This window comes from Helianthus annuus, chromosome 10 (assembly GCF_002127325.2).
Source record: "Helianthus annuus cultivar XRQ/B chromosome 10, HanXRQr2.0-SUNRISE, whole genome shotgun sequence".
In the NCBI taxonomy this organism is placed as follows: Eukaryota; Viridiplantae; Streptophyta; class Magnoliopsida; order Asterales; family Asteraceae; genus Helianthus; species Helianthus annuus.
Window position 1 is genome coordinate 18,554,327 of NC_035442.2, and position 12,518 is coordinate 18,566,844.

The window sequence follows — 12,518 nt, forward strand, 5'->3', positions numbered from 1 at the left end:
AACGATTTTAAGAAAGGAGGGAATGGGCAATCTTCTACTAGTCCATTTTGCAATTTTTGCAAAAGAAAGCATTTTGGAAGATGCAAAGGATACTGCAATTTTTGCAAAATTCCAGGGCATCAGGAAGAAGACTGCAGGAGGAAGACATTTTCAGTTTGTTACAACTGTGGAGAAACTGGACATCTTCGGCCAAATTGTCCAAAACTAAACAAACCATCTGACACTAAAGCCAAACCTGCAGAAGAAGCAAAAAGGAATGCAAGAGCCTTTCAATTGACTGCTCAGGAGACAGAGCTCATTCCAGATGTAATAGCCGGTACGTCCTAGGTTACAACGTTTACACAAAAAGTATACTCTGGTACACACCAAAGTTTTATAAATACTTCATTCTGTCAAAATCTTAACTTAGACAAATCTTTACATTCAAAACAAGCAAAAAGGAAAATATAGAACTCTCAGGTCTTATAATTCTTCGCTAACCTAATTCCGATGAAATTAGCCGAGTTTGATGTTGTATTAGAAATAGATTGGTTAGTAGCCAACCCTACTTGAATTCTTTGTGATAAGAACTTTATAAAAAATCCAGGTAACCGCCAGAGAAGTATTCATGATTATAGGAAATAAACCACGTAAGGTCACATGATAAAACATGAAGATATTCACTTAGATCCTGCTAAGATAGCAATGGAAGAGTTCGCAATCTTTAAATGGAAAGTAGAAATTTTATAAATTTAGCTGGATATTATAGGCAGTTTATTAAGGATTCTTTTAGATAGATACATCCTTAACTAAGTTAACACAATTAATTATAAATAAGAACCCGAATAAAAAGAAGCCTCTAGCTAGCCTTACCAGAAGGAACAGAAGATTTTAAAGTATACGGTAATGCTTCAAAGTTAAAAAATTTAGATGTATGGTAATGCGACACAAAAAGGTAATTATGTATGCATCAAGGCAATTGCAAAAGCACGAAGAAAGCCTTACCACTTGTAAGCCTAAAAATTAGAAACCACAAGTTATCCTTAAGATTAGGAAATATTATCTAAGCAAGCTTACTATCCATATGGGTCATAAGATTTTAAGATACATATTTGAGCAACAAGAATTAAACATGAGGAAAAAGGGAAATCCTCGATGATTACGACTATGATATTTAGTATCACGAAGGAAAGGCTGAAGACGGTTAGAAGAACTATACAAATAATAAACAAAAGCCGTCGAAGTCCGAGTTGGAGACAAAATGCTATTGAAAGTATTTCCTTGGAAAGGAATTTATAAATTCGGTAAGAGAAGAAGCTAAGTCTCTTATACGTAGAACCATTACCAGTAATCCAACACATAGGACCAGTAGCTTATCATTTACAACTACCAGAAGAATTAGCTGAAGTACATGATATGTTTCATGTATCCAATCTCAAGAAACGTCTATCAGGCGAATCCTTGGTAGTACCTCTTTAAGATATAGAGATAAATGATAGAGAAACCCCTACAAATAGAAGATCGGAAAATTAAGTTTCTCAAACACAAACGACTAGTGTTAGTGAAAGTCCAATGGGAATCCAGAAGAGAACAAGAGTATACTTGGGAACTGGAATCAGAAATGAAGTGAAAATACCCTCATCTATTTCAGTGAATCTCGAGGACGAGATTTTTCTTAAGGTGGGGAGGATGTAACAACTGTCACTAAAATCCCTAATTAGGATAGTAATTAGCTATTAAGGAAACTCTAATTGAGACACCCAAGTGATTCTACACAAACCCTAAAATTTTCAGAATTTTCAGAATCAGGATCAGGGCCCCTAAAACTCAGGGGGGGATAAACCCTAGCCAACGATTATCTTCATAACTAATTGTAAAAATCGAATTTTAAGAAACTGACAACACAGCAAGCCTACACGCACGAAGGGCTACTCTATGAAAATAGGATGGTCACTCGCGTAGCGCGACGCCTAAGGGGGTACCCCCTCGCGCTACGCGACGGTGTCAAAATCTCAGTATAAATAGCAGGGGTTGGGACTTGAATTTTGGCACTTGAACGACGAAAATCGGAGTTACGTAGGTCGAGTTATAAGCAAAACAGTCCAACACACACACACAATTATCGAATCGCTGCCGCAGAACAGGGTAATTACTCGATCGCTATTACGATTCAGTTTCCGGAATCAATACATTCAAAGAATGTCTAAGTGCCGCCCACATTGGGTTATGCTTTATCGTTGTCGATAATTCGATAATGAGCCGAAGCATTGTACTTTGTCGTTGTCGATAATTCGATATACGAGTTGAAGTACTATACTTTATCATTTGTCATTTTGATAAATGAACCAAAGTATTGCACTTGGACATTCATTGTCAAAATTGATCTCGGGGAAATTATCGTAACTGCTGTATTGATCACTAATCCTGTTTTGTGTGCGTTATTGTTAAATTAGAAATAATCAAGGCTAATCAGTAGGCTTATACACTGCTCGTTAAATCTGCAATGTGAGTCATTCTTCTTTTTATCAACTGTTTTACAATACTCCAAATTATTTTCAAAGTGTTATAATTACAGGGACTAAGTCGTGGATATCTTGATTTATTGGTTAGTGGGGTATTGTGCACATTACTATTTCTCCCAGTTAGGTTCATTGACCTACTAGGGAGAAACGTCACTATTAGAGTTCATTGACCTAATAGTGGTATGACCATCGTCACCATTGTGACTTGTCACCATTGTGACAGAACACCAGATAAAAATAAGATATGAATCATTGTAATCGCTCTTATGCTGTAATTTATAACTATGAGTCATTTCCTAAAAACTGAATGAACTCACTCAGTATTTCCCCGCTGACAAAACCTTTTTCAAACATGTTTCAGGTAATCTGTTATGAGCAAAGAAAAGTGCCAGGAAGCACTACCAGCTTAGAAAAGTGGCTCAGTGTAAATAAATAAAGGAACATGTTTTAAAAATAAAGATTTCCATGGAAATCGCATTATTGTAAATTACTGGATTTTACCCTAAATTATGTAACGGGCAGTTTCAATACTAAAGATCCTGTTTTAAAAAGACTTCCGCTGTCGCCTAAATTAAATACCGCAGGATTTCTGTCCCGCGGCTCCTGAAACGGGTCAAACCGGGTCGGGGGCCGTGACACCATTCACCTTAAACGTCTTACCATCCCCACTCTTCAACTCAACCGTACCGTATGGAAAAGCCTGAACGACTATGTACGGTCCTGACCACCTAGACCTAAGTTTACCCGGGAACAATCTTAATCTAGAATTAAAAAGAAGGACTTTGTCTCCCAGGTGAAACTCCTTATTTCCTCTCAGCTTACTATCATGTAGCCTCTTCATCTTCTCCTTATAGCCTAGTGATCTCATATACGCCTCATCTCTTAACTCCTCTAACTCATGCAACTGGAGAAACCGATGTTTACCCGCACTATCCATATCCAGATTAACTGCTTTCAACGCCCAATATGCGCGGTGTTCCAACTCCACCGGTAGATGACAAGCCTTCCCATAAACCATCCTAAAAGGTGTAGTACCTATAGGAGTCTTAAATGCAGTCCGGAAAGCCCACAATGCATCATCTAACTTATCAGACCAATCCAGTCGATTCTGTCCGACAGTTTTCTCCAAAATCCGCTTAATACCCCGATTAGTGTTCTCCACTTGCCCACTCGTCTGTGGATGATAGGCAGTTGAAAGCCGGTGAGTGACACCATAGCGTTTCAATGCCTTCTCCATCTGGGCATTACAAAAGTGGGTACCTCTATCACTGATAAGCGCCCTTGGGGTACCAAAGCGAGCAAACAATTTCTTCAAAAATCTCACTACAACCCTCGCATCATTTTTAGGCAAGGCTTAAGCCTCCACCCATTTCGACACATAATCTATAGCAACGAGGATGTATCGGTTCCCTCGAGACATCGGGAACGGACCCATGAAATCAATACCCCATATATCAAAAACCTCCACTACCTGCATCGGATTTTGGGGCATCTCATTTCGGGATGAGATATTACCTACTCTCTGACAAGCATCACAACTCCTAACCAACTCATGAGCATCTCGAAACACTGTCGGCCAATAGAATCCAGAATCCAACACCTTCCTCGCGGTGTAAGAAGCTCCATAATGTCCTCCGGTAGGCCCCTCGTGACAATGCCTGAGAACCTGCATACGCTCCTCTCCAGCAATACATCTCCTCACAACCTGATCAACTCCAACACGAAAAAGATGCGGATCATCCCAGAAGTAGTACTTCGAGTCCGCTATCAGCTTCCTCCTCTGATGGAAAGACATCTCCGGCTGTATCACCTTCTCCTTTAAATAATTCACTATATCAGCATACCAAAGCATTCCCTCATCCTCGGGTTTCACAAACATCAAAGTCTCATGAGGAAAACTATCGCCAATCTCATCCTCATCACTCTCATCACTCTCGAGATTCTCAAGTCTAGACAAATGATCTGCTGCAACGTTTTCGGCTCCCTTCTTATCCCGAATCTCAAGATCAAACTCCTGCAAGAGTAGAATCCACCGAATCAAGCGCGGTTTCGCATCTTTCTTCGCAAACAAATGCCTCAATGCCGCGTGATCGGTGTAGACGACGACTTTAGAAAGAACCAGGTAGGAACGAAATTTATCGAGAGCAAAGACAACTGCCAGGAGCTCTTTCTCCGTGGTGGTATAATGCTCCTGGGCGTCATTCAGGGTCTTGCTCGCATAGTAAATCGGATGAAATCGCTTCTCTCTACGCTGTCCTAGAATAGCTCCAACCGCGAAATCGCTCGCGTCACACATAATCTCAAAAGGAAGACTCCAATCGGGAGCAATAAGAATCGGCGCACTCACTAATTTCTCCTTAAGAAACTCAAACGCCCTCACACACTCCTCAGAAAAATCGAAGGGAACATCCTTCTCCAATAACCGGGTCATAGGCCTCGCAATCTTAGAAAAATCACGGATGAACCGACGGTAAAATCCCGCGTGGCCTAGAAAACTACGAACAGACTTCACAGAAGTTGGCGGTGGAAGTCTAGAAATCGCGTCGATTTTAGCTCTATCGACCTCAATACCCGCCCGTGAAATCTTATGACCCAAAACTATGCCCTCCTTCACCATGAAGTGGCATTTCTCCCAGTTCAACATCAAATTTGTCTCCTCACATCGAGCCAACATACGATCAAGATTTCGCAAACACTGATCAAAGGAACTCCTAAAAACAGAAAAATCATCCATAAATACCTCCATCGAGTCCTCGATCATATCATGAAATATCGCCACCATACAACGCTGAAATGTGGCTGGAGCATTACATAACCCGAAAGGCATACGGCGATAAGCAAAGGTACCGTACGGGCATGTAAAAGTGGTTTTCTCCTGATCCTCCGGTGCAATGGGGATCTGGAAATAACCTGAGAAGCCATCAAGGAAGCAGTAGAACTGCTGCCCTGATAGACGCTCCAGCATCTGATCAATGAAAGGAAGAGGAAAGTGGTCTTTCCTCGTGGCGTCATTAAGTCTACGATAGTCGATGCAGACTCTCCAGCCTGTAACAGTCCTTGTGGGAATCAACTCGTTCCTCTCATTCGGAACCACTGTCATGCCTCCTTTCTTAGGCACCACCTGAACTGGACTAACCCATGCAGAATCAGAGATTGGGTAAATCAGGCCTGCATCTAACAATTTTATCACCTCCTTCTTTACCACATCCTGCATGTTTGGGTTTAGTCGACGCTGCGGCTGAACTACGGGCTTAAACTCATCCTCCATCAGAATCTTATGTGTGCAGAACGAAGGGTTAATACCCTTTATGTCAACGAGCTTCCACGCGATCGCCTGCTTGTGTGCCTTAAGCACACCCATCAACTTCGTCTTCTCCTCCTCTGTCAACTCTGAAGAGATGATGACAGGTAACTGAGAACCGTCATCCAGAAAGGCATACTCCAGATGAGATGGCAAATCTTTCAGCTCCAGGGACGGGGGACTCTCCACAGATGGCCTCTCCTCAGGCTCCTTCCTCTCAACTACCTCAAAAACCTCAGAATGACTCTCGGACTCCCCATATGATGTAGTAGTCATCTCAACCTCCGGGATAAACGTGTCCAGAATCTGCGTGTCCGAAGCATCACGCCCACAAACCTTACTCAAGCAATGACCCACATGTGACATGATGGTGTCAACGAAGTAGAGAGTATCGTCGTGCTCTCTAGGATGAGTCATCGACCTATTGATATCAAAAGTGACCATGTCATCCTCTACGCGAAGTGTTAGCTTACCATCATAAACATCAATCAATGCTCTCGCGGTAGCTAGGAATGGTCGACCTAGAATCAATGGTACATGAGCATCCTCATCCATGTCTAAGATCACAAAGTCAACAGGGAAGACAAACTTGTCGACTTTCACTAACATGTTCTCCACAATCCCTCGCGGATATTTCACTGACCGATCCGCGAGCTGGAGACTCATACGAGTAGGAGAAGGCTCGCCTAGGTTGAGCTTAGCAAACACTGCATAGGGCATCAAATTTATGCTAGCTCCCAGGTCGGCCAAAGCATTGCTGACTGATAGATCACCAATCAAGCATGGAATAGTAAAGCTTCCCGGATCAGTCATCTTCTTGGGAAGACGATTCTGAAGAACTGCCGAGCACTCTTCACTCAAGGACACATGTGATAACTCCTCTAACTTCTTCTTATTACTAAGAATGTCCTTCAGGAATTTGGCATACTTGGGCATTTGCGCTAGAGCCTCTACGAAAGGAAGATTAATATGGAGCTGCTTAAACAAACCTAAGAATCTTGAGAACTGCTCCGCTTCCTTCTCTCTCTTAAATCTGCCCGGAAAAGGAATAGATGAATAATCACGAATGGGCTCCTTCTTCTTCTTCTGAGACTCACTGGACTGTGCGGTACTTGCTGGGGCTAGCCTGGGTTGCACTTTGCCAGTGGGAGTCTCCATCTCTATCTCCTCATCAACCGGCTCTTCATCTACCACCGGTTGATCAACTGTGGCCCCTCTGCCACTCCGAGTCATGACAGCTTTAGCATGAGCATGAGAATTAGGATTAGGAACGATGTTACCCGGTAATCCACCTTGTGGCCTCTGCTGTAACTGTCTCGCCATCTCCCCCATTTGTCTCTCCAAATTCTGCAGCGAAGCTCCCTGATTTTTAAACATACGATCGTGCTCCTCGTGTCGCTGATTATTCGAAGTCATATACTGGTTCAGCTGTTGACTTTGAGCAAGTAGAATGTCCTTCAGCTCCTTGAACTCAGTACCAGATGATGATCCACTCGAAGATTGCTGTTGGAACCCTGGCGGGTTTCCTCCCGACCTCCAGTTGGATTGATTTTTCCAACCCGAATTATAAGAATTATTAAATGAAGCATTTTGGAAATGATTATTCGGGTTGGAAATATAGTCGACCTCTTCTTGTGATCTCACGGGGCAATCAACTGTCTCATGTCCTCCACGACATATCTCACACTTCCGCTCCTTCAACTTCATCTCCCTCATCTCCCTCTTCAAAGCCTCTAACTCAGCAGCCAAACTAGTGTCAGGAGTGACCTGATACACACCTTTAGCAGAGGAGGTGGTCCTAGTAGAAGGAATGGAATTCCTCGCAGGATGGCTCTGCTGACCGGCCATAGCAAAACTCTCAAACATTTCCTCACACTCAGTTGGGTCCTTTTTGTCCATGATACAACCTCCAGCGGCAGTATTAAACATCAGTTGAGTATCAGGAGTGAGACCATTATAAAATTTCTCCACTAGAGCCCATTCAGAAAGACCATGTTGGGGGCACTTGCTAAGCAAGGTTTGGAATCGCTCCCATGCCATGTAGTAAGGCTCATCGGGATCCATACGGAACGAATGGATCTGGTCTCGAAGGCGTGCGGCCTTGGATGGAGGGTAATACTTCTTGTAGAATTTTGATTTCAGAATCTCCCAAGTAGTGATAGAATTTTGAGGCAAAGTGTCGAGCCAAGTTGCAGCCCGACCAGAAAGGGAAAAGGGAAACAAGCGCAGATAAACTGCATCAGCGGTAACACCATGAAGATTGAAGGTGCTACAAATACGCAAGAATCGGGTGATGTGGCCTGGTGCATCCTCGTCCTCCAGACCGTGGAATTGAGCACTATTAGAAATTGTGGTCATGATATGGGAAGGGATCTGCCAATTCTGGTTAGCGGGTGCTTCGGGTGTCGTGATGGAAGTTCGGCCTCCGGTGAAGCCTTCAGTGGCATGCTGGTTCACAGTGCGTCTAGCAGGATTATCACCCATAGCAACTGTAGGAAAAGGAATAGGAATGAGTACCTTTTTGTCGGTGATCCTACTAATACGCTTCTGATGCTGGCTAAGACGCTCAAACAACTCTCGTTCGGGTTCAGATGAAGCAAAAAATTCGGGTGGTCCCTGTGAACGAGTATGGGGCATAAACTGGTGGAAAAAAAAATAACTAAATAAAAATTACGACTACGCTAAAAAAAATAATAAAAAATAAATAAAAAATAAAGACGACCTAACACCTAAGGGCACAAATAGCAATTAGCAATCAAAGCAAGGGCACCTCAAGGGAAATAACTAGAAAGCAAATAAAAACACCAAAAATATGACTAAGGTCGTTCTCAAAGGTGCCTAAAAAAAAAGTCCCCGGCAACGGCGCCAAAAACTTGATGTGTGATTTTTGCAATTAATTTTTATGACCAAGTTTTAAAAGTGGAACTCACTAACTACACACAACGGCAAGTGAACCGGACGTGAAAGTAGTATAACTAGCAAGACCGAGTATCGAACCGTGGACTCTAGACTGGCACTTATAATAATTAACCCTAATCACAATTCTAGTCCTAAATTGATTTTTAGAATTTGGTTTTCATTTTAAAATTAATTAAATAATATTTTAACTAAATTAACTAACTTAACGGAACTAACGAACACGAAGGCAACTAAGACTGTGAACTCAACCAGGAGAGATGAACAAACCACTTAGGTAGGAATCACTAATGACACGTGAAGACAATAATTTGACAAATGACTTAGGTTTCAGTTTCTAACTGATTACTCTCTTGTGAAAGAGAATAAATCCTATAGTAATTAGGTAACAAGGAAAGTGACCCACTAACTCAAGAACCTAAGAACCGACCAATAAAACAACCAAAACATGTGATGGAGTGCTATAAGGAAACAAGCCTACTTAAAGGTCCTAAATCCCACAAATATTAAATTGCAAAGGATTACCCTTAACCAACCCTCTAGATGTGAAGCAAGCTATAAGATGATACACCAAAATCCTAGGACTAACTGACACACGAATAAGCAGACGAACCCCGAGTTATCGGGTGCTCAAAACTACCAAACAATGCCCAGAATTACCTAGCAAATTCTAATTATCTTTCGAATCAAAGAAGATGGGTGCACACTAATGTCTAGCTGATTTTAAATTGATTTTATGTTATGACTTGTTACCAAGTTCAAACAATTAGATTGAGAATCGCGAATAAACAACCTAAAAGCGAGTTTTAACGCAACTAGTGGTGACTTATTCCTACCAAAAGCATTAAACTCATCAACCAAATCAATAAATTCAGCAAAACAAAAATATACACAATCAATTCTAGCAACAACTTATAACTAATTTACTCCAAAACATTGTCAAAGTCATATAGTCAAAATAAATATCAAACACGCATCAATAGATCATCCAAACCTAAGTGGCTTAAAAAGTTTTAGCCTCTAAACATAGTTTCAAATTCAAAACAAAGTCTAAAAGATGAAAACATGTTCATAATTGTCTAAAATAAATAATTAGAACAAGAAACGTTACGGGTTGCAATCTTCAATCACAAACAGCTTGTCACCTTCTTCTATGCCTCTCGTTTGCGTCTGCTGTTGCCTTGCTTCGTCCGTAGAGTTCTTCCTCCCAGAAGAAATTCTGCCGTCACGGTAGGTTGAATGATGATATCCCCCCCTCTCTCGAATAATAGCTGCCTTATATAATTTTATGTCAACCAAAATTGTTTCCGAGCTGGGCCTTGGCAGCGAATCACATAAAAAGTTGAAGTGGGCTTGCATAGACTAAAAGGTAGTCACCAAATATTATAAATGGTCAACGAATCATGGATCTGCTTCTTTTTTCTCATGAGTTGAGAATTAATTTCAACTTTAAACCACTTGACAAGATTAGTCCTCCATCTTTGGTTGGCTATTTTTAAATAGCTTATCTCTAATTGCAGTTCGGCCCTCCAAGTCTCATTATTATTCCTTTTTTTTCTTTGTGATGGAGCAGCTCATTTATGACCCATTTTAGCTCGCTTTTATTTCTTTATGCACCAAGACCTGTAATAAACAATCTAATAAAAAAAACTAAAAACTAATAAAAACTACTCTAAAACTATTCAAAAATATACAATTTACATAAGATAAATGTATGTGTTTTACAACACATCAGAGAAAGAAATCATGAGGGAAGATAAGTGAGATCAACAAAGGATTTAAAAAGAATCGTTAAAATATCAACAAAGCATAACGAGTGTAATCATTTACTCATTTATCAAAAATGAATAAACAACACAGTGACTAATCAAAGTAAACGGGTCTTTATAATGTATCGCGAAGACATGCTTTAGCCTATAAGTCGACACTCACCCTAAGAATTCTCAGGTAAGAGTGACTGGTCTGATTATGCGGGTTTGTACGAACTGATGAACACTTTAGCCTTAGGCAGAAAACTCAAGGTACAGGCATCCACCCTTCCGGATTGCACGTGTTTACATTATTAAAACCCAAACTTTTGACGAGATTTTGAAAATTTACAAGGCTTAAAGGCCTAAAAATAAATCATCTAAGGATAGATGATGATCTATTGTAAAACTTGGTGATTTGACATCTATGAGTGGATTAGGACTTTAACTTGTTTGGGTAATCACCTAAGGATAGGTGATGGTTTTGTATATTTGTTGCACTAAGAATCTAGATGCAAGATAACTCGTGTTAGGGTCCTAGGAAGGTTATAGTCTAGGTTAAAAGCATTACTAATAACCTAATTCTCTATAACCATGGCTCTGATGCCAATCTGTAACACCCCGACCGCGTAATAAAACAACACGCGGCGAAATCATCGGGGAGTCACGTTACAAATTGTTCACCACACATGATACTAAAAGTTTCATTTTATTAATAACATCGTTTTACAACACAAAGAATACAAGTAAATGTTTTTTATTTAAAGAAGTCTAAGGCCCGAATGCGTTCCTATGTGTAGCATGCTTGTATGTCGAAACCTGAAACATATGTGAAAAAAAAAAAGTCAACAAATGAATGTTGGTGAGTACATAAGTTTTGTGGTCAAGTTCATGGCTTTGTGTTTGTATTGCAATACCTTGTCCGACTACGAGAGTTGATGAATAAGATCTTTGAAATCAGCTTTTAATAAATGTGTTTGGTATTGCAACATATTTTACCAACTAAGAAGGTTGGTATATTTAAAAGAAAAACTTGTAGTCATGAGACTCGACAAAATGTTTTCTTGTAAAATTATATGGTTTATATATATATATATATATATATATATATATAGGCACTTGAAAATCCATTGTCATGTTTAGTATAACACAACTGTCATGTGTAGAAATCAATTGTCATGTGTGAGTAACCAATTGTCATGTATGTGTAAACCAATCGTCATGTAGAGTAAACCAATTGTCATGTTTGCGTAAACCAATAGTCATGTATAGAAAACCAATTGTCATGTTTAGTGGTTCGGTTAAACCACCAAAGGGTTTTTCCAAAGTTTCACGGGTTCTATCATTCCCCAGTGGGTTCTTCCTGAAATAATATCTGAAGAGGGAATGGGTCGTTAAACCTATAGCGCTTATCCATCAGTGGGTTCTTCCTAGATTAGGTCGGAAGCGGGATCGGGTTGTTACACCTATAGCGCTATAATATACTATCGATCAGCTTGTCAAGGTTTAATGTATGTTCTCGTGTCATAGATAATGCATCAACAAGTATTGCACAATATAAGCATGTTGTCTCATGTATATTGTTATATATATATAAACCATATATATTAGTGTTTTGGTAACTTGGAAAAAGTGATAGTAGGCACATATGAATCACCCCAAAACATTTGAAAAAAGTAAAAGAGGGGACTATGTACTCACTTGGGATTGCATATGTGTCTTGTGTAAACGAAGCTCAAGTGTTCAAGTGGTTCCTAATGTGTCAGATAACTATGTGTTAGTGTATCAAGACTTTAAACGAGAGATCGAATAGAATGAGGTTTATAAACCAAACAAGTGAAGGACCTCGTATAATATGGTTCATAATACCTTACATTCTGATTTGGAAGAGTTTCTAAGTGCTTTGACCCATTACGACTTGTCAAAGTGGTTTACGCAACTTTAACGGGTCGTAAGCGTAACTACGGGTTTGGATGGTTAAACAAGTCATATGACGAGTCTAATATGTCAAAACAAGTTTAATTATGTTGCAACATCAGTTTAGATGTCAAA

General features: G+C 40.2%; 1 protein-coding gene across 1 annotated transcript; it reads right to left on the reverse strand.

The window, feature by feature from the left end:
• Nucleotides 1-3,830: 3,830 nt before the first annotated feature.
• Nucleotides 3,831-10,275, reverse strand: LOC118483021. Its single transcript, XM_035978591.1, has 2 exons — nucleotides 9,830-10,275; nucleotides 3,831-8,418 (listed from the first exon to the last, which is right to left on the reverse strand). Exon 2 carries the CDS (start codon nucleotides 8,284-8,286, stop codon nucleotides 3,856-3,858), a length of 4,431 nt encoding a protein of 1,476 aa, XP_035834484.1. The 5' UTR covers nucleotides 8,287-8,418; nucleotides 9,830-10,275; the 3' UTR covers nucleotides 3,831-3,855.
• Between the last annotated feature and the right edge of the window lie 2,243 nt (nucleotides 10,276-12,518).

What these genes read in the sequence shown, in the direction of transcription:
- LOC118483021 (XM_035978591.1), bottom strand. Translation starts at nt 8,286, where the DNA reads ATGGGTGATAATCCTGCTAGACGCACTGTGAACCAGCATGCCACTGAA.